Raw genomic sequence first — 22892 nt, 5'->3', positions numbered from 1 at the left:
CTTCCAGGCCAGCTCTCTGCTGTGGCCAGGGAGTGCAGTGGAGGGTGGCCCAGGTGCTTGGGCCCTGCACCCCATGGGAGACCAGGAAAAGCACCTGGCTCCTGGCTCCTGCCATCGGATCAGCGTGGTGCGCTGGCCGCAGCGCGCTGGCCGCGGCGGCCATTGGAGGGTGAACCAACGGCAAAGGAAGACCTTTCTCTCTGTCTCTCTCTCTCTCACTGTCCACTCTGCCTGTCAAAAAATAAAAACAAACAAACAAACAAACAAACAAAAAACTGCTATATTGGTCTATTATGTTATATGTGCATACATACTGTCTACATGGGAAAATTTACTAAAAATTTTATTTTAATTGGCTTATAGATAAGATTGTCCATAAATTTAAACAGCTAAAATAATTCAAAGATATATTTTAATTTGTGTGACCTGAATCTGTATCATATGTTTTAAACTTGATGATAGAAAGAAACTAAAAACATTTTATATGCTTGTGCTGAAATTTGCTGGTGAAACAAGCTATATCATGTTAGATATATATATATATATTTGACAGGCAGAGTGGACAGTGAGAGAGAGAGACAGAGAGAAAGGTCTTCCTTTGCTGTTGGTTCACCCTCCAATGGCCGCCACGGCCGGCGCACCGCGCCGATCCAATGGCAGGAGCCAGGTACTTATCCTGGTCTCCCATGGGGTGCAGGGCCCAAGGACTTGGGCCATCCTCCACTGCACTCCTGGGCCATAGCAGAGAGCTGGCCTGGAAGAGGGGCAACCGGGACAGAATCCGGCACCCTTACCGGGACTAGAACCCAGTGTGCTGGCGCCGCAAGGCAGAGGATTAGCCTAGTGAGCCGCGGCGCCGGCCATCATGTTAGATATTTAAGAGCTGTTTCCAAATATATGTATTAATATTTATGGAAGGCATTGGGCCTTCTGGTAATGTTTTCTTAAGCTGTCATCTAATGGTTAAAACTGCTTTCTAAGTTTTCATGTGATATTGCTATTGTCAGTAAGCAATCTGGGACTGGCACCCCTATTTCTCTAGTCTAAGCCCAACTTGTTCTTTCATTTCTCTGTTCTCCTCAAGGTAGGAAACTAATTCTATTATGAAGGAATCTCCAAGATTCAAAATTTGATTTTAGATCTTACAAAAGAGATGGCTAACATTTTTCTGTAATAACATAGCCAAAATAAGAACTTAAATTATAATTTCTTAGCTAGATTTACTTCGCCATCAGCGAGGAAAACAGTAAACAGGAAAGCCTCCCTTTCAGAACAAAGGGAAAGAAAGTTTTAAAGTGAGAATATAGTTTTCCTCATGGGCATTGTCTGCCTCAACATAAACTACTACAGAACATGCCTGTGACTACAGACTTCTAGTTTAGGTCACTGAAGATTAGAGATGGGACTTGAGCACCCCCTTGACTTGCATCCTCTGGTCTGCTTTAACAAAAACCAGGAGGAAAAGAAAGCTAGGCATCAGAAGCAATGGGTGGGAGGCCTATTAATGGCTGCTCTGTACAGTGATCTGCCCTCAAGGAGACCCAACAGGCCAGTCCACTGCAGTGGCTTTCAGTGTGGAAAGCCTGGGCTTCAGCAGACGTCAGCTTGTGAAGAGCCCTGGCAGCTCTGCCAGCCAAGAGTTGGATCACTGGAAATGGACCTGCCCTGGAGTCGAAGGACGCCCAGGTCAGAGCCACGGATCTTATTGGCTCTAAGCTGAAAAGCCCTTCACTCAGCCCAGCTTCCAAAGTGACCACTGCAGCTGAAGGGATGGCCAAGTAGGGTCAGCAACACTGCAGGCAGAGCTGTAAATTTCCTGTTAGAGATGCCACCTGCCTTTCTCTAGCCAGCTCTCCTCCCAGGCCAGCTAGGTAATGGAAGTCAACAGAGTGCCTTCCCCAAGGAGGTTCACACCTCCCTTAGGATGTACCCTATGTAAAGAGATAGGTCTGGGCCTCATAATTTACAAGGCTTTAAAGCCCACCTGATTATTATCAAGCCCCTTCCATCAGGTTCTATTTGCCTCTCAATCAGAAAACTTATTTGTAGCTTAGACAGCACCTTTTTTAGCTCCTCTAATGATTCTGTCCTTTGTTCTAAACCCTCTCTAGCCCACTTGGGCCTCATTCCTTTGTAACCATAGCCTCTACTCTACCACCAATGTCTCTACTCCCAACCTGTGTGTACTGATGGTCCTCTTCCCCACTTAATGTTGCATGATTGTTCAGAATTTCTCTACAGACAAACCCCACTACCTGCAAAGGTTAGTGGCCTTTCTCCCAGTCTTGGCTGGAATCAGCTTTAAGCCACATCCATCAAACTGTCCCCACAAGGGTCCAGAGACCCCCTCCATTTCCTCTCTATAAAATCCTCTTAGTACCTGGTTAATGTTACTCTTAGGATCATCGGTTACTACTCTCACCCTGTCTTCTATACTAGAGTGTCTAAGTGTTTACAGCAGGTGATAATGGAACAAACAAAGGCCTTCAGCAACCAGGCAGTCAACCAAATGCTGCTACAGGGACATACTCGGCTCCCCACCCAGGAGACAGCGGCCTGAGACATTGCCCCATGCCAGCGAAGAGTACATTATTGCTCCATGTCAACAGGAAGTAGCTCTAAAGACAGATCATCGTCCCTCTACCTCTCTTGGACTTTTGGGACTAATGTAATCCCATACAAACCCTGCTTTATAAAAAACAAAAGGGGGGAATGTTAGGAAACTGGCGCAGTTGTAACCAGGTGGCCGATTGGCCCAGCTACCTGAGCCAGGCTCCACCCCCATCCTAATGGGATTCACTGCTCCTGCTTCCCTGCCCGCCCTCAGGCAAAGTTTTAAAAGGGCCTGTTTCTGAACACGTGCTCTCTCGGTCCTTCTCTCCTGCTCTCTCAGGGTTCCTCTCTCTAGCCTCCTCCTCTGGTCTCTTGGCTCTGCTCTCCTCTCTCTTCTATCTTCTCTCCTCGCTAGCTACTCTCCTCTCTGTTTCTCTCTTATATTCTCCTTCTTTTTCCTTCGCCGCCCCTGCCCCTTCACTCCGGTCTGTAGGGTGTTCCCCAAAAAATCCTTCCCCCCCACAAAAAAAAAGCGCAGACAAATGGGAGTCTGAATGCCACTTCTACAATATGTAACCTAGCTATGTCTCATTTGACTTGTGGAAAAAATGTGGATGATAATATGGGGTTATGAGAAGAAAAAGGATCCATGAGAAATGCTTAGCGTGATTCTGAGTACATAATAAACAGTCCAAACAGCTATTTTTATTTTGTAAAATTTCCAAAGGAAAAGCTGTGTATGTGCCTGCAGTGGGGGAATTTTAAAAAGATCATGTTACCAGGTCCTGCAACAGGACTCAGAGCTGGATTTTCAAGAATGGAAGGAGAATCAAGGACTTCAATTGGGCCTTCTCTGTTTCTTGCTCTGCCCTAATTACATGCATTTACATCTGATGAGTTAGAACAACTGCTAATGCAAACTGTTTCTGAGGGCAGACTATCTGGTTCCCATACAGGATAGTTAACTTCAGACAGAAAAACACATGATGGATAAATGACTCTCATTACATTATTTTTCATCAAAAAGCTAACAATTCTCCAGTATGTCACATATCAGAAAGCAAATTTTGCCAGAATAACTGGCTTCTAGGGTGGGTGTTTGGCAAAGTGGTTAAGGATAACCAGTTTCTTATTACTGGAAAGAGCTGTAACGACTGATTACCCAGTTTATATTTTTATTTTGAGGCCGACATCCCCTGTCACACAGCTGGTTACAGTCCGTGCAGGCAAAAATAAAAAATCTTTATGTAAATCTAAACCAAAGCACTGCTTTTTTTTTTTTTAAGTTTTATTTATTTATTTGAAGGACAGAGTTATAGAGAGGGAGAGGCAGAGGCAGAAACAGAGATCTTCCACCTGCTGGTTCACTCCCCAAATGGCCACAATGGTTGGAGCTGTGCCAATTGGAAGTCAGGAGCCAGGAGCGTCTTCCTGGTCTCCCACAAGGGTACAGGGGTCCAAGGACTTGGGCTCTCTTCCATTGCTTTCCCAGGCCATAGCAGAGAGCTGGATTGGAAGTGGAGCAGCCGGGACTCGAACCGGCACCCATTTGGGATGCTGGCACCTACAGGCAGCAGCTTTACCTGCTACGCCACAGCGCCGGCCCCTGCTACTGTTTTTTCAACTTTTCTCCTCCCTTGACATTCATGACATTATGAATGGCAATGGCATATTAAGAAAATAAGTGATACTTTTCAAGACTTTCTCAAGACTTACTGAGATTTAGACATAACATAATCATAATATCTAGTTAGATAGAGTTTTCCTTACCTGTTCTTAGAGGGTCTAAAAAGAAGAAGAATTTCCTAACTGCTGTACAAACATAAAAGGAGTAAAAAGATTTTTCCAGTCCATCTAACTGTGGCAAAGTAGGGATAAGTTCCAAAATGTAGTTTTCTAAATCCTGAAAAAAAGAAATTTTAAAATATTAAATGTCCAATCCTGATTCTTTATTAGCTACTGAAATATAACTTCAGTTCTAAAGATTAGTCAGCATTAATACTCTAATACATGAGCTAATGATTATGTTTGTGGTAAAATTTTTATATTAATTTTTTATTAAACATTAAAAAAATATCATTTGAGAGAGAAACAGAGCAAGGCAGAGACAGAGCTTCCATCTGTTGATTCACTCCCCAAATACTCTCACAGCCAGGAGCCACGACCTCAATCCAGTTCCTTCTCTGGGGTGGCAGGAACCTGATCACCGGAGTCATCACTACTGCCTCCAGGGTCTGCAGTAGCAGGAAGCTGGAATCGGACGACGGAGGCAGGTGCCAAACCCAGATATTCTGATATGGAAAATGGGCATCCTAACCAGTGGCTTAATTGCTAGGCCATACTCCTACCCCATATTGAAAATTTAAACTATCTCCGAATACATCACACATTCTACATAGTTCCAACCTCAAAAGTAACGAAAACTATAAATTAAAATTCTCACTTCACCTATTTCCTCTCTCCTGAGGAAACCTGCAGCATCAGCTTCTGATGTAAGGAAAAGAATCATACAGCTTTCCAAAGAAAACGAATGCAAATATCAGAGTACTTTAAGAAGTTCATGGAGGGCCTGGCACTGTGGTGAAGCGACTAAAGTTACCACCTGCAATGCTGGCATCCCATAATGGGTACTTGTTTGATTACCGGCTGTCCACTTCTAATTCAGCTTCCTGCTACTGCACCTGGGAAAGCAGCAGCAGATGGCCAAAGTCCTCCCACATGGGAGACCTGGAAGAACCTCCTGGCTCCTGGCTTTGGCTTGCTCCAGTCCTGGCCATCTGGGCAGTAAACCAGTGGATGGAAAATCTGTCTCTCCTCTCTATAATTCTTTCAAATAATAATAAAAAAAGTTCATGGAATATGGAATTAAAGGATGTTGATTTTGGTACAAAATAATACTGAAATCCATGAACAGTTTTTTCATGATAGGCATTTTCCATGAAACTTTGTTTTCGATAAATATTTGTTTGAAATGCAGAAGTAAGCCGGCGCCGTGGCTCAATAGGCTAATCCTCCACCTTGCGGCGCCGGCACACCGGGTTCTAGTCCCGGTTGGGGCGCCGGATTCTGTCCCGGTTGCCCCTCTTCCAGGCCAGCTCTCTGCTATGGCCAGGGAGTGCAGTGGAGGATGGCCCAGGTGCTTGGGCCCTGCACCCCATGGGAGACCAGGAAAAGCACCTGGCTCCTGGCTCCTGCCAGGATCAGCGCGGTGCGCCGGCTGCAGCGGCGGCCATTGGAGGGTGAACCAGCGGCAAAAGGAAGACCTTTCTCTCTCTGTCTCTCTCTCTCACTGTCCACTCTGCCTGTCAAAAAAAAAAAAAAAAAAAAAAAGAAATGCAGAAGTAGAGAGAGAGAGGGAGGGAGAGACAGAGATTTTCCATCTTTTGGTTCACTCCCCAGATGGTCGCAATGGCAGAAGCTGGGCAGATTTGAACCAGGAGCCAGCAGCTTCTTCCAGGTCTCCCATGTGGGTACAGAGGGCCCAAGGACCTGCGCTATTCTCCACTGCTTTCCCAGGCACATTAGCAGGGAGCTGGATTGGAAGCAGAGTAGTCAGGACTCCAACCGGCACTCCCATGTGATGCCAGCACTGCAGGAGGCAGCTTAACCTGCTGTACCACAACACTGGCCCCTTCTGCGAACTGTCTGAAGTTCATTAATATAAGCCGATCCATATATATGTGTTATTTCCAGCCCTCATTTTACACAGGCTGTGGCAACATACTATGAAAATTGCTGCTGTCATTTATTAATAAACTTTATAGTCAATCCACATTGGCTCTCAAAGAGCTGCTACTATTTATTTATTTATTTTTTGACAGGCAGAGTGGAGAGAGAGAGACAGAGAGAAAGGTCTTCCTTTTGCCATTGGTTCACCCTCCAACGGCTGCCGCGGCCGGCGCATCGCGCTGATCCGAAGGCAGGAGCCAGGTGCTTCTCCTGGTCTCCCATGGGGTGCAGGGCCCAAGCACTTGGGCCATCCTCCACTGCACTCTCTGGCCACAGCAGAGAGCTGGCCTGGAAGAGGGGCAACCAGGACAGAATCTGTTGCCCCGACCGGGACTAGAACCCGGTGTGCTGGCGCCGCAAGGGGGAGGATTAGCCTAGTGAGCCGCAGCGCTGGCCTCTATAAAGCTTTTTGATCTCTGTCAATTTTATAGGTGAAAAATGCTATCCTAGTACAGGGTTATCTGGCATTTCCCCTAGTATGTGAAGGTAGTTTTTTTGTATGAATAAGAAGCATGTTTATTTTACTTTCTAAACACTAGTTCTATGATTTACCCAGTTTTCTTTTGGGTTAATGGCTATTTTCTTCTTGATCTCCAGAAATTTTTATTTACTGGGGGTAACTAGTCATTTGTAAATGAATTTTAGTTATTTTCCCTAGTTTGTTGTTTTAAGTTGGTTTATGATGGTCTTTGAGCTACAGATTTTTAAAAAATATTTTTTGCACAGCGCAGGCATGAATGAGAGTAGGGAAGGGGCTCTGTGTGCAGGGGTGGACTGGGGAGGGGATCTGCGAGCAGTGAGGTGGAGGGCTGACCCACTTCCCGCCCTCCTGCTGCCCTGTGCATGGCTGGCCTTGGTGGGAAACTGTGGCAGCATACACTGTCCATACAGTCCATGTGAATCTGCAGCAGTGATGAGGGACTGGGGGTGAGGGAGGTCTGTCCATGGGCACCCGGAATGCCGTCAGGTCATGGTTCTGGAGACCATAGCCTGCCACATGGGAAATGGAAAGCTGCTAGCCTGGTTGGATGGGCTTACGCTGTGTACATTTGTGGAAATGCAGTTTTAAAATAAATTTTAAAAATACAAAAAAATAAGAATATTTTAAAATATTTATTTATTTGAAATGCAGAGGTACAGAGAGAGGCAAAGAAATCTTCCATCCACTGGTTCACTCCCCATATGACTTCAATGGCCAGGACTGGGCCAGGCAGAAGCAGGATCCAGGAGCTTCATCTGGGTCTCCCATGTGGGGCCCCAAGCACTTGGGCCATCCTTCCTTGCTTTTCCAGGTACATTAGCAGGGAGCTGGATCCAAAGTGGAGCAGCTGTGACACAAACCAGTACCCATAAGGGGATGATGCTGTCACATGCTCCACCTTAACCTGCTGTGCCACAACACTGGACCCAACCTACAGAATTTAGATCTGAAATATTTTATAATTTATGGAATAGGCATCTCAAACTTGATGTATCTAAAATGGGACTCTCCTCTCATGCCTAACCCTGGTTTTCCTATTCCAGCAGTTATTTAATACAAAAATTTAATACTTATTTTTGGTTCCTACCTTTCTTTCACCAACACCCTACCCCAATATCCAATTCCAATACAGCCACAAGTATTTTTCTGGAAGTGAGTATAGGGAGGCATACAAAATCCATATTGATTTAATCTATTTATGGCTTTCTCTTCAGCTACCACTCACTGTGGTCAGGACCAAAACCATTTCTTATATAAATTACTAAAGTAGCTGCCTTAAAGATTCCTATAAGCTATAAAGATTTTCACTCTAACTTCCTTAGAAATCTACACAACACCCAGAGTGATCTTTTAAAATATAAATTTTTAAAAAATATTTATTTATTTATTTGAAAGTAAGAGTTACACAGAGATTCTAAGGAGAGGCAGAGAGAGAGAGACAGGTCTTCCCTCTACTGGTTCATTCCCCAATTGGCTGCAATGGCCAGAGCTGAGCCAATCCGAAGCCAGGAGCCAGGAGTTTCCCCCAGGTCTCCCAAATGGGTACAGGGGCTCAAGCACTTGGGCCATCTTCTACTGCTTTCCCAGGCCACAGCAGAGAGGTGGATCAGAAGTGGAGCAGCTGGGACTTGAACTGGTGCCCATATGGGATGCTGGCACTGCAGGTGGTGGCTTTACTGGCTACGCCACAGCGCCAACCCCTTCCCATTACCCTTAAAATAAAATCCAACCCCCTTACCCTTGCCTAACCCCGCTATGTGGTGTCCAAGCCTACTTTTCCAACCTGACCTCCTTTCACTGTAACTCATATTTAAATGCTCTAACCACACTGGCTTCCTTCTGTTCCTAGAACAGGTCAAGTTTAATTCTGCCTTGGAAACATTGTAGTTGCTTTTCCCTCCACAATGCTGGCTTCTTTCTAGTTCTTCAATACCTAAAAATCACTACCTTAAAGAGGTGCTCCTCCCATCTTTTCTTTCTAAAATAGCCCTCAACACAGGTCATTTGTTTGCTTTATTGTCTTACACCCTATTTTATTTTCTCCATTTGACTTGTCACTACTTCAATTTATGTTGCTTCTAACTTAGTGTCTGTCTTCTCATTCTGCTGGGGAAAAAGAGCTCCTTAAGGGTAAGGGTTAGAACAGTACTTGACACAAATTCTAACCCAAAACCCTAACTGTTACTAAGCGCTCACTAAGTGAATAAAAGTTTGCATATGCTATTTAAATTAAAGATGCTGCTCTGGAAGTCACTGTCTTAAATTCATGACACAAAGTCTGGTTTCAAAAGGCAAAGTGGCAGAGGATTAAGATGGTGGAGTAGGGAGGGAGCTTACTGCTCTAGTCTAGGAGAAGACAGTTTTAAGAAAGTAGAGAGAGCGCAGCCTTAGGGAAGAGTTAGGGAGAAAATGGCAGAGGAAACTCCATGCAAATTAGAGAAACACAGCAGACCTAAGTGGAGGGTGTGGACAACACACAACTCAGGAGCCCAGCAGCTGAGAGCCTCCACACCAGCTTTGGAGAGAGGTGAGACCAGACTGCAGAGCTCAAGCTATTGGCGATAAAGCTGCAGGAAAAGCCTGGAGGGAAGCTGGCTTGGAGCCCTGTGGGGGATACTGCACCTGCCAAACTAGAGGAAAAAAAAAAGAGGGGGCACATTTCTCTCTCCCTGATCACCTACAATGGTGTCCTGTTACAAGCTGATACAGAGCAAGTGACATTTTGGACATATGTAACAGCTGAACCAGCTCATGTCCACGCCCAGCAACCAGCTGAGTGAAGACTCCTGAGTCTGGTAGGGAGAACTGATGGGGGATTGGGTGCTCGACAATGTGGGAGGCTTGTGTGCCAGGACTGTGAAAACACTGAGGCTGCATGGGAAGGCTCAGGGTGTGGCTGGGACTTTGGGCAGTCACTATGGAAGGCTTCACACACTTAGTGCTCCCTGGTTCCTTGGTGAGGGACCTCGCTGGGGAATCTGCTTACACAAGGACCACACAGATCCCTTGTGTGGTCCTTATGGAAGTGTGAATGAACAATATACCCACTGGGGCTAGCGCTCAGGCAATGGTCTACTTTAAGGAGAGGAAATAAGCTGAGTCTATGCCAACAGAAGAGAAACCTCCCCTCTGATGAAAAAAGAAAAAGAAAAAAAGATTTACCATGCCCAACCTGGGTGTCACCTTAACACTTCCTTCACTTGGAGCACTGAACAGAGCTCCCTGGCCACACCCACTACCCGCCTCCAGGTATTCCCTGAAGCAGACACTCTACTTCTCCACACATAGACCAAAGATAAAAACTGCCACAGCAAACACACAAAGAAGAAACTAATGAGTATCTCCACAAATGCCGAACACTAAACAGAACAATTCAAGAGACAAGAATAAAGAACACAACATGAGGCCCCCAAAAGAACACAACACTTCAATACTAGAATGTGAAGATGAAGAGTTTGAAGGCATGCAAGAAATTGAATTCAAAAAATTGATAATAAAAATAGGTGCTGGTTCAAGTACTGGCTGTTCTGCTTCTGATCCAGTTCTCTGCTATGGCCTGGAAAAGCAGCAGCAAATGGCCCAGTTGGGCCCCTGAACCCACATGGGAGACCCAGAAGAAGCTCCTGGCTCCTAGCTTCCGATTGGCACAGCTCCAGGCATTGCAGCCAATTGGGGAGTGAACCAGCAGATAGAAGATCCCTCCCTCTCTCTCTTTCTGCCTCTCCTTCTATCTCTGTATAACTCTCAAACAAATATATAAATCTTTAAAAAAAAAAATTACATAGAAGTAATCAGAAGCAAAGGCACGAACTAATGAAATCTGTACATGACATGAAAGAAAATTTCTTCCACAAAATTGAGATCTTAAAGAGAAAGCAAAATGAAATCTTGGAAATGAAGAATTCAATAGAACAAATAAAAAATGCAGTGGAAAGCTTTAACAACAGAATCTGTGAAGCAGAAGAAAGAATATCCAATTTAGAAGACAAAGCACAAGAAATTATATAGTCAGACAAAAAATAAGAAGAAATTAGAAAATTTAAAAAACATTGTTGGGAATCTACAGGATACTATCAAACGACCCACCATACAGGTTCTAGGAGTTCCTGAAGGCATGGAAAGAGAGAAAGAATTAGAAGGCCTTAATGAAATAACAGAAAACTTCCTTAATTTGGAGAAAGAAAGGGACATCCAAGTACAGAAAGCACAAAGAATTCCTAATAGTCATGAACAGAAAAGATCTTCACCACGACACACTGAAATCAAACTCTCCACAGTACAATATATGACCCAGGCATCCCACTCCTGGGAATTTACTGAAGGGAAATGAAATCAGCATATGAGAGAGTTATCTACACCTCCATGTTTACTGCAGCTCAATTCACAATAGCTAAGACATGGAATCAATCCAAATGCCTGTCAACTGAAGACTGGATAGAGAAATTATGGGATATGTACACTATGGAATACTACACAGTGCTAAAAAAATGAAATCCAGTCATTTACAACAAAATGGATGAATCTGGAAAACACCATACTTAGTAAAATAAGCCAATCCCAAAGGGACAAATACCACATGCTCTCCTTGACCTGTGATAACTAACAGAGCACCTAAATGGCAATCTGTAGAAGTGAAATAACACTCAGAAGCAATGTCTTGGCTATTGAGGAACAGTTTTTTTTTTTTAAATACTATTTGTTTAACTCTTCAATTATCATAGAGTTAAACATATGTGTACAAATCAACTGAAAATAGATCTCAGTAAAAAAAATAGGAGGAAGAGAGCTTGGGAGTGTGGGTGGAAGGGTGGGCATGGTGGGAAGAATCACCATGTTCCTAAAGTTGTAATTACGAGGTATATGAAGTTTATAAATATAAAGCTGTACAGTTCTGCATACATTCCCATAGACTTCTAAGAATACAGTTTAAAAGTTGCCATGGGACACCAAATCTCCTTAACCTGAGCAGTGAAAATACCATCTTAAGTGTTAAAATGATCGTATGGATAGGTTTAAGGGTCTGGTAATGATAGAATTTAAAAGGAGTGAATGCTCCAACATGGGAGGCAGTCCACCCAGCAAACTCACAGAATGACCATCGCTTTAAATAGCACTCTGACCTCAGAATCAGCCCTTAAGGCATTCTGATCTGGCTGAAAAGCCCATGAGAGCATTTCACACATGGAAAGCCAAGACACTGAGACAAAAAGTGTCCTACATGAAGGATCTCGATCAGTGAGACCCTACTGGAAAGAAGTGGTCATCAAAGAAGGATGTACTTTTCTCTGAAGGGAGGAGAGAACTTCCACTTTGCTTATGGCCTTGTACAAATACTGATGGAGTCTATGGATTCAAAAGGTTTCCATAGCCTAGGCAGCTCATGTCACAAGCCTCCAGTGATCACTGAGGTCACACATAAGAGTGTGAATTGTTAAATTAACAAGAGTTATTGTGCACTAACTTCCCATGCAGGACCTCTGTCCTCAAAGAGTTTTACTGTAACTATCTAAAAGATGTATCATTCTTGGGTGCTTCTTTAAAGTTAATTAAGTTTCTTAAATACCTTGGTACCCTGCATGCATGTAAGAGACTCAGAAGAAGCTCCAGACTCCTGGCTTCAGATTGGCCCAGTAGATGGAAGATTTCTGTCTCTGCCTCTGCCTGTCTGTAACTCTGACTTTCAAATAAATAAATAAATTAAAAAAAAAAAACTATAGAGATATACTTCCTTTCTTCTCCCCTCTCCCATCTCTTTCAATTTTTATTTCCATCCATAGAAAGAGGCAAAACAAAGCCTTTATAATAAGGAAGAGTGTTTTATAAAGCAAATTGTTAACAAGGATTCTCAGAGCTCTGGAATACCTGACCCCTGAGTAAGTATCAACAGGCAGCTAACTCCAGGAGCCTTTTCTTTTCAAGGAGGCCTGAACCTTTAAGGACAAGAATTTTAAAGTGTCCTGGAAAGGTCTCACAGTATTAATGTTCAGAAGAAGCTAACACATTCTTCAGACATCTGAACAAACAGCCTGCAATAAACTACAACAGGAACTATAACAAACCATACACAAGAACTCACCTTTCTTTAAAGCTATAGCTGAATAATTATTTGGTGAACTAATACAGTCTATGCCAAATTCCCTTTCTTCCCTTCCAAACTGCACCCCCCCGAAAGAAAAGCCTCCATATGTGTGGGAAAAAAAGCTTTTTTTAAAAAAAAATTATTTATTTTACTTAAAACCCACAGTTACACAGATAGAGAAGAGAGAGAGAGGGAGAGGGAGAAAGGGAGAGAGCGAGAGAGGGAGAGAGGAAGAGAGAGGTCTTCCATCCACTGGTTCACTCCCTAGGTGGCCGCAATGGCCAGAGCTGTGCTGATCCAAAGCCAGGAGCCAGGAGCTCCTTCCGGGTCTCCCATGTGTGGTGCAGGGGCCCAAGGGCTTGGGCCATCTTCTACTGCTTTCCCAGGATATAGCAGAGAGCTGGATCAGAAGTGGAGCAGCCAGGTCTTGAACAGGGGCCCATATGGGATGTTGGCACTGCTTGCGGCGGCTTTACTCGCTATGCCACAGTGCCAGCCCCGGAAAAAAGCTTAAGCTCTAAAGAAACCTACAAGTATAATTTAGATGCTCATGTTTACAGGAAGCATAGCTGTTTGGATCATTAGCTTTTATTTTTCTGTTGGAAACTAATTCCATTAGTACCTAATAGGAAATAAATGGCCTTTTGGTAATGGACCTTACATCCAGTAAGGGGAGGAAAAAAAAAAACAAAACAGTAACTCTTGGCCTATCTTAAAATAGTCACATATTGACATCATTCATGAATCAACAAATTTTTCACCGTTTCTTCAATGATATTTAAACCTTTAGAAACTTTAAAAAAAACACTTTCCCTTTTAAAAGGATTTTCTTAGGTTGAAGAAAAATAACCCATAAGTTTTCTAACTGTTAATATACATTAAAAATATAATGTAACACATGATTTGTAAAAGAAAAAAATACTCCCATAAAAACAGAAACACAACAAAACAAGAATCATCCTTAATTCCAAAATCCAGAGATGACTGCTGTGAATATTTGGAAGTAGTTATTAAAAACAGGTTAACACTTACAGATTCCCGAAGGTACCCTTGCCCAGCGACGTCATACAAACTGAGTCCTATTCTTGTTTGATGAAGCCAAACTGATAATAAACAAGCAAATGGAATGTAATTATTAAGATCTCTCCTGTAGCATATGTATGGAAAAGGCAGATAGCTAGATCAGTGGTACAAGCTACTCTAATAACATAAACATGTTTCTTCTCACATATATTATATGATGATTAAGCCCCAAACTGTTTGAAACAAAACAAATATACAGTAAGATAACAGATTTCAACAATTCCATCATGACCAAAGACCAAAGATAAAGTAAAACAGATACCCTTGGGATCTTATCCTTTACCTATTAAACTTGGTGTTCCACCAAACAGGGACAGCCAATGTAATACTGTCTTCAATAAAGATACTTTTATTTCACTGGGGTTAATTACTACAAGCATTGGTTAGAGCCAGTACATAACAGAATTCCACAGATCATTATGGTTCTCATACAATCGTAACAACTCCATGTTGTTTTAACAGAAGTTCTTTGTAACTGATGCTACAACTGTGGGCTTGAAACTCTTTTCAGGCAACTCACCCAGAATACAGTAGCAAAATAAATCACCAGTAAATTAAAATGATTTCCAATCACCCTACACTAAAATTCTTGGTTAGCTGTGATAATTCTAATCTGCTAGTATCTTTAGGATACTTGAGTTCTTTGTTTATATTTTATAATAATGAACTCAAATTTATGTTAGAAAATCACAGCTCTAGTAAGTTCCATGAAAGAATTATACTACTAGTAGAACAAATTTTGGTCAAAAGATAAGAAATTCTGTGACTCCAACAGCCAGAGTTATTTTTCATGTGAAAGAAAGAACATGAAAGCACAGATAAAAAATCTACTGACTCCCAGAAAGCAGTTGTTCAAGCACAAGAAATATTACCTTTCCGCATAACATAATTAAAGAAATGCATGATGGAAATTCTTCCATAGGAATCTGTATGAAAGAGTTTAGCGAAGACTTTTGCTGTGAAAAATTGCCTAAAAAAGGAAATAAAGATTAAAATGATCTCCCAACATAATACAAAAATAATTTCAACATGAATCAGAAAGAACACATAAATTCATACAAATAAAAATCAAAATAAAAAATGGAAGAATTAAAGCAAATACTCATAGTACAAACTTAAAATATTAAGTCAGACATTTTTGCATTCTTTTTTACTTGACATTATTTTGTCTTAAAAATGAGGGCCTATGATAGAATTAAAAAGGGAAGAACAATTCAACATGGGAAGTGGGATACACAGCAGACTCAAAGAATGACAAATGGCCTAAACAGCACTCTAGCCTCAGAATCAGCCCTTAAGGCATTTGGATCATGCTAAAAAGCCCATTAGTGTATTTCAGGCATGGAAAGCCAAGACACTGTGGCAAAAAATGACCTAAATGAAAGATCTCTGTGAGTGAGATCCCAGTGGAAAGAAGGGGCCATCAAAGAAGGAGGTACTTTGCTCTGAAGGAAGGAGAGAACTCCCACTTTGGTTACAGCCTTGTCTAAATAAAGTTGGAGTCTGTGAACTCAAGAGGCTTCCATAGCCTTGGCAGCTCATGACAAGACCCTCGGGTGATCACTGACGTCATAAATAAGAGTGTTAATTGTTAAATCAACAACAGGAGTCACTGTGTACTTGCTCCCCTGTAGGACCTCTGTTCTTAATGTGTTGTATTATGAGACTTAACAGTAATACTAGTCTTTAAACAGTACGTTATACTTTGTGTGTCTGCGTGTAAACTGTTGAAATCTTTACTTTGTAGAGAGTTGCTCTTCTGTAAATAAAGATAATTAAAAATGAATCATGATGAAGAATGGGATGGGAGAGGAAGTAGGAGATGGGATGGTTTGCGGGTGGGAGGGTGGTTATGGGGGAAAGAACCACTATAATCCAAAAGTTGTACTTTCTAAATTTCTATTTATTAAATAAAAGAAAAAATTTTAAAAAAGAAAAAAAAGGAAAAAAAATGAGGGCCTAAAGTCTCATATATATAACTTAACAATTTCATACTAATGTAATTGGAAGACATTTATTTATTTATTTGAAAATTAAGAGTTACAAAGAGAGAGAGATGGATAGAGAAAGAGATATCTTCCATCCACTGATTCACTCCCCAGATGGCCACAGCAGCCAGGGTTTGGCCAGGCCGAAGCCAGAAGCTTCATCCTGGTCTCCCACATTGATGGCAGGGGCCCAAACACTTGGGCCATCTTCCACTGCTTTCCCAGGCACATTAGCAAGGAGCTGCATCAGAAGCGGAGCAGCCAGGACTTAAACCGGTGCTCATATTGAATGTTGGTGTCCCAGGTCATGGCTTTACCTGCTACACCAAAATATTAGTCCCATATTAACATAATGTTAAAAATACTTTTATTAAATTTCATTAGTAACTCAAATTGACACAAATGTCACACCACTGAGTTCAACTTTTACTAACATTTGAGGCATTTAAAATATTTAACAGTGAGGCCAGTGTTGTGGCACGGCAGGTTAAGCCGCCACTTACGATGCTAGAGCACCTGCTCCTGCAGCTCTGCTTTTGGTCCAGCTTTTTGCTAATGTGAAGGTAGCAGATGATGTCCCACGTACTTGGGCCCCCTGCCACTTGTGTCTCCTGGCTTCAGCCTTGCCCAGCCTCCGCTCTTGCGGGCAAGTGGGGAGTGAACCAGTGGGTGGTTCTGTCTCTCCCTCTCTTTGTTGCTCTACCTTTCAATTAAACAAACATATTCTTAAAAAAACCTTAACAAGGAGCAAGCATTTAGCTTAGCAGTTAAGAAGCCTATATTCCACATCAGGGTACCTAGGTTTGATTCCCAGCACCTGACTCTAACTTCTTTCCAATGTAGACCCTGGGAGGCAGCACTGATGGCTCAAGGTTTCTACCCACACAGGAGACCTGCATCATATTCGCTGCTTTGGTCCCAGTCCAGTCATGACTGTTGTGGGTATTCAGGGAGTGAGCCAGCAGATGAGAACTCTCTCTTTCTCTTTAATAAATTAAATTTTTAATAAAAAGCAAAGCTTGATAAAACACACTCCTTTGTAAATTACATTACTCTTACTTGCACTTTGGTCCAGCCTTTTCACCAACCTTCAAAAAACTCTCGTAATTGATCATTGCTTCCTCTCCAATCATAGGTGGTGTCTGGTGTTTGTCCAGCAAAAACCATAAGTTCTTAAGAAAATTACAGAAATGAAGATATTATAACTTAAAAAGTAAAATTTAAAAAGTTAAATATATCGTTTCTATTAGAATGATGATCTGACAGCAAAGTTAATATGAAGATAAATCTCCTGCCCTATTATCTTTTTGATTACTAATAACAACAACAAATAAAGTGCTAACATTTATTGCATACCTACATAATTTTAAATCCAGTGCCTGAAGTTACACAGCAGGGCTAGGATTTGAACCTCTGCCCTCTGACACTAGCAGTGGTTCTCAACATCAATTGCACATCAGAATCCCCTAGGAACTTCAACAAGAACCAACCACACTATCACTGGGAGCCATGGCCACAGTACAAGCTCAGCTGATTTTGGTGGGTATCAGTGCTCAAGAGCCTAGGCTGTACCGATTCGATTCAGCACCAAGAGATCCTGCATGATTTAAGCAGCACAAATAAGAAACAGTTAACAGCTAAAGCAACTTTTTACTTCTTTCTTACCTGTAATTCTTCATTATCTAACAGTTCTCTGCTTTTCCTTTGCAGAAAGACAGCTCTGGATTCCTCTCTTAATTTCTGAAGTAAGACTTCGTCTTCAGCAGGTAGCTAAAAACACATCAGAGATTACTACATGTGAAGTTTAGACACACAGATCATGTACAATGTCATGTGGCTTCATAAAATAACTGTATATCATTGCTTCAATTTTTTATACCTCACTCTAATTCTGCTTAATATTCTTTTTTTTAATAAAGATGTATTTATTTATTTGAAAGTCAGAGTTACACAGAGAGAGAAGGAAAGGCAGAGAGAAAAAGAAAGATCTTCCATCTGCTGGTTCACTCCCCAGATGGTTGCAACGGCTGGAGCTGCACCAATCCGAAGTCAGGAGCTTCTTCCGGGTCTCCCTTGTGGGTGTAGGGGCCTAGGGACTTGGACTATCTTCTACTGCTTTCCCAGGGCATAGCAGAGATCTGGATTGGAAGTGGAGCAGCTCGGACTCGAACCAGCGTCCATATGGGATGCCGGCACTGCAGATGGCGGCTTTATCCATTATGCTACAGTGCCGGCCCCTGGTTTAACATTCTGTAACAAAACAGATCTAGGGGTTGGCACACGGCACAGTGGTTTAGTTGCCACTTAGGATACCTTCATCTCGTATCAGAGTGCTTGGTTGAGTCCTACCTACTTTGCTTCTGATTCAGCTTCTTGCTAAAGTATGCTTTCTTTCCTGGAAGGCAATAGATGATGGCTCAAGTACTTGGGTCCCTCCTACCCATGTGGGACACCTGGACTGAATTTCAGGCTCTTAACTTCAGCCTGGCCCAGCCCTGACTGTTGTGGAAGTTTGGGGAGTAATGAGCTGATGGAAGATCTCTTTTTGCCTTTCAAACAAATTAAATAATTAAGCAAAAACAAACAAACAAACAAACAAACAAAAAAAAACCAACAACAAAAAACCCACAGACAGGTGAGCAGAGAATTCAGTAACCAGTAAGGTCAGATGCCTGCCCTGGAAAAGCTGGAGGCTACTCCAAGGTTCATTTTATATTCTTACAGCACTGTGTTTCTGTTGTCACCTCAGAATAATACAAAATTAAAACTGAACTAGCTGAAGACTGACAGTCTTGGGAAAACATGGCCATGGATCCTGAATCCCTTTCCTTCTTGGTGACAGTCAAGCCTATGTCATTATGCTGGCCTCTCAGACAGGTCTTCCAGCTGGGGCACTGGCACAGCAGGGCTTTATGATAACTTATTTTGGGCCTGGTGCTGTGGCGCAGTGAGTGAAGCAGTGTCTGCAGTGCCGGCAAGCCAAATGGGCACCGGTTAGAGTCCTGTCTGCTCTACTCCTGATCCAGCTCCCTGCTTATGCACCTGGGAAAGCAGTAGAGGATGGCTCAAGTCCTTGGGCCCCTGCACCCATGTGGGAACCCTGAAGAAGCTCCTGGCTCCTAGCTTCAGCCTGGCCCAGCCCTGGCTATTGTGGCCATTTGGGGAGTGAACCAGCAGATGGAAGTCCTTTCGCTCTCTTTCTCTCTCCGGAACTCTGTCAAATAGACAAAATCTAGGCCGGCACCGCGGCTCACTAGGCTAATGGCTAATCCTCCGCCTAGCGGTGCTGGCACACCGGGTTCTAGTCCCGGTTGGGGCGCCGGATTCTGTCCCGGTTGCCCCTCTTCCAGGCCAGCTCTCTGCTGTGGCCCGGGAGTGCAGTGGAGGATGGCCCAAGTGCTTGGGCCCTGCACCCCATGGGAGACCAGGAGAAGCACCTGGCTCCTGCCATCGGATCAGCGCGGTGCGCCGGCCGCAGCGCGCCGGCCGCAGCGGCCATTGGAGGGTGAACCAACGGCAAAGGAAGACCTTTCTCTCTGTCTCTCTCTCTCACTGTCCACTCTGCCTGTCAAAAAAAAAAAAAAAAAAAAAATCTTAAAAAAAAAATAGACAAAATCTTTGAAAAACAAAATGACTCATAAGTGACTCAGCATAATTTGTTCAAAGGATTTCTTCTTCCTTTTCCATTTTCCCCATTAAATGCAGCTCAGAAACCCTTAGTCTAAACTGGAGAATATGGTTTCTTTTTTTTTTTTTTTTTTTTTTGACAGAGTTAAAGAGAGAGACAGAGACAGAGACAGAGAGAAAGGTCTTCCTTTTTCCGTTGGTTCACCCCCTAAGTGGCTGCTACAGCTGGTGCGTTGTGCCGATCCGAAGCCAGGAGACAAGTGCCTCCTCCTGGTCTCCCATGCGGGTGCAGGGCCCAAGGACCTGGGCCATCCTCCACTGCCCTCCCAGGCCACAGCAGAGAGCTGGACTGGAAGAGGAGCAGCCGGGACAGAATCCGGTGCCCCAACTGGGACTAGAAGCTGGTATGCCGGCGCCACAGGTGGTGGATTAGCCTAGTGAGCTGCAATGCCAGCCAAGAATATGGTTTCTAACTTTCATTTCCAAGAACTGAAATGTCCTCCTTCCTGTCAAAATGAATGGAGGGGCTAGTGCTGTGGTGAAGTAGGTTAAGCATCCATCTGCAGTGCCAGCATCCCAGCTGCTCCGCTTCTGATCTAGCGCCCTGTTAATGCCCCTGGGAAATCAGTAGTAAATGGCCCAAGTGCTTGGGCCCCTACACCTGCGTGGGAGACCTGGAGGAAGCTCCTGGCTTTAGATTGCCCCAGCTCCAGCCGTTGAGACCATTTGAAAAGTGAACCAGTAGATGGAAGACCTCTCTCTGCTTCTCCCTCACTCTGTAACTCTGCCTCTCAAGTAAATAAATAAATTTTAAAAGCAAAAATAAAAAAGCCAATGGAGAAGTTAGAAACATCAGAGGTGGAGGTGAGGCTGGAGCTGGAACTAAGATTGAGACTACGTTCCATGGCCCATTAACCAGCTAATCAGTGTAGGAGAGAAGTGGTGATCAAAAACTATGCTAGGAGAACCAGTGCATGGTGTAGTGGGCTGGGCCTCCGCATGCAGTGCTAGCATCCCATGTGGGTGCCGGTTTGTGTACCGACTGCTCCTCTTCCCATCCAGCTCTCTGCTATGGCCTAGGAAAGCAGTGGAACGTGAGAGACCTGAAAGAAGCTCCAGGCTCCTGGCTTCTGATGGTCCCAGCTCCAGCTGTTGCAGCCATTTGGGGAGTGAACAAGCAGATGGATGACTTCTCTCTCTCTCTTCTGCCTCTGCCTCTCTGTAATTCTGCCTTTTAAATAAATAAATAAATCTCGTAAGATAAAAAAAAAAAAAAAAAAAAAAAAAAAACACACAGAGAGGAAGAAGGAAAAACCCTTCATGGGCCCACAGCTGCAGACAGCACACCATAAGGGATCCAAAAGTAGTCAAAGAAAAAAGGGGTGTGAAGACAGGAAAACAGAGATTCCCTCAGAAGAGGAAAGCAAGTTTGGTCCTGAGATCAGGAATGGGGCTAGATAATTCCTACTCAAGCGTTCTTTCTGGGTGAGTAAAATACTACTTGATAAGAAAGATTATATGAGGGGGCTGGCGCCGTGGCTCACTTGGTTAATCCTCCGCCTGCGGCGCCGGCATCTCATATGGGTGCCAAGTTCTAGTCCCAGTTGCTCCTCTTCCTTTCCTGCTCTCTGCTGTGGCCTGGGAAGGCAGTGGACGATGGCCCAGGTGCTTGGGCTCCTGTACCCGCTTGGGAGACTAGGGAGGAGCACTTGTCTCCTGGCTCCGGATAGGCACAGCGCCGGCCGTAGTGGCCATTTGGGGAGTGAACGAATGGAAGGAAGACCTTTCTCTCTGTCTCTCTCTCTATCTATATCTCTACCTGTCAAAGAAAAAAAGAAAGATTATATGAAGCAACAAGTAGAAAGGACTCTGCAGCAATTAGGCACTCAAAAATGTCAATTCCCTTCCCTCTCTACTAGGTTATCAAAAACATTCCATTGTCAGTTAAAGAAGAGTGTGAGATGCAGAGAGCAGGGAAACATGATCCTGTTTTTGTTAAAATACACACACACCTACAAAAACATGTAGAAAGATTTGTGTAAAAGCATTTTTTAATATCTGTGGGTGACATTATGTGACAATATTGCCTTGCTTAGCTGTATTTTTTTTCTCTTTTTCACTACGAAGATTAGTCTTATAATTCTGAAAAGACTGTAAGACTTACAGTTTTATGGAAGAGTTTCCAATAAAAATGTTCACGAGGGGCCGGTGTTTTGGTGCTACCCCACTTCCGATCTAGCTCCCCGCTAACATACCTGGGAAAGCCAGTGCAAGACGGCTTGGGGCCCTGCCACTCACAAAGGAGACCAGGATAGAGTTCCTGGCTCCTGGTTTCAGCCTGGCCCAACCCCACTAATGCAGCCATTTGGGGAATGAACCAGTAGACGAAAAAAATCTCTTTTTTTGAAACTCTGCCTTTCAAGTAACTAAATCCTTAAAAAAAAGTTCACATGAAAAAAAACTTTTATTTGAAGAATGGTTTCACAATCTGGATAACTCATACATTAATACCGCAATCCTTAAGAATGCCAGTTAGACAATTTTTTTTTGTTTTCTTTTTTTTTTTTAAAGAAAACTTTTATTTAATAAATTTCATAGGTACAACTTTTGGAATAAAGCAGTTCTTCCTCCCAATACCCGCCATCCCACCCCCCGCTGTCCCACCTCCTACTCCCTCTCCCATCCCATTCTTCTTTCAGATTCATTTTTAATTATCTTTATATACAAAAGATCAATTCTACGCTAAATAAAGATTTCAACAGTTTGTACCCAAACAAACACAAAATGTATAAAGTGCTGTTTGAAGACAAGTTTTACCGTTAATTCTCATAGTACAACTCACTAAGGACAGGGGTCCTACATGGGGAGCAAGTGCACAGTGAATTCTGTTGTTGATTTAACAATTGACACTCTTATTTATGACGTCAGTGATCACCCGAGGGTCTTGTCATGAGCTGCCAAGGCTATAGAAGCCTTTTGAGTCCACAAACTCAGGTCAGTATTTAGACAGGGCCATAAGCAAAGTGGAAGTTCTCTCCTCCCTTCAGAGCAAAGTACATCCTTCTTTGAAGGCTCCTTCTTTCCACTGGGATCTCACTCAGAGATCTTTCGTGTAGACCATTTTTCATTTTTTGCCACAGTGTCTTGGCTTTCCATGTGTGAAATGCTCTCATGGGCTTTTCAGCCAGATCTGAATGCCTTAAGGGCCAATTTTGAGGTCAGAGTGCTATTTAAGGGTGTTTTAGACAATCTTTTAAAAAGGATTTATTTACTTATTTGAACGATTTAGAGGGAGAAACAGAGAGAGATCTTCTACCTGTTGGCTTACTCCCCAGACGGCCACAATAGCTGG

The 22892-nt window shown here is 43.2% G+C and overlaps 1 protein-coding gene across 4 annotated transcripts in view; it reads right to left on the bottom strand.

Annotated features, from left to right (window-relative positions):
• PPP2R3C (protein phosphatase 2 regulatory subunit B''gamma) overlaps positions 1-22892 on the bottom strand; it is a 40969-nt gene that overhangs the window by 15021 nt on the left and 3056 nt on the right. For all 4 annotated transcript variants that reach the window (XM_002718140.5, XM_017348262.3, XM_070053754.1 and 1 more), the window contains exons 3-7: positions 17579-17683; positions 16973-17085; positions 14798-14895; positions 13875-13945; positions 4324-4456 (exon numbers count right to left, since the gene is read on the bottom strand). In XM_002718140.5, coding sequence (XP_002718186.2) covers positions 4324-4456; positions 13875-13945; positions 14798-14895; positions 16973-17085; positions 17579-17683 — 520 coding nt within the window. The remainder of the gene's footprint in view (positions 1-4323; positions 4457-13874; positions 13946-14797; positions 14896-16972; positions 17086-17578; positions 17684-22892) is intronic.

Source organism: Oryctolagus cuniculus, chromosome 12 (assembly GCF_964237555.1).
Source record: "Oryctolagus cuniculus chromosome 12, mOryCun1.1, whole genome shotgun sequence".
Lineage (NCBI taxonomy): Eukaryota > Metazoa > Chordata > Mammalia > Lagomorpha > Leporidae > Oryctolagus > Oryctolagus cuniculus.
The sequence above is the reverse complement of the archived record's forward strand: the minus strand, read 5'-3'. Positions and strand labels throughout refer to the sequence as shown.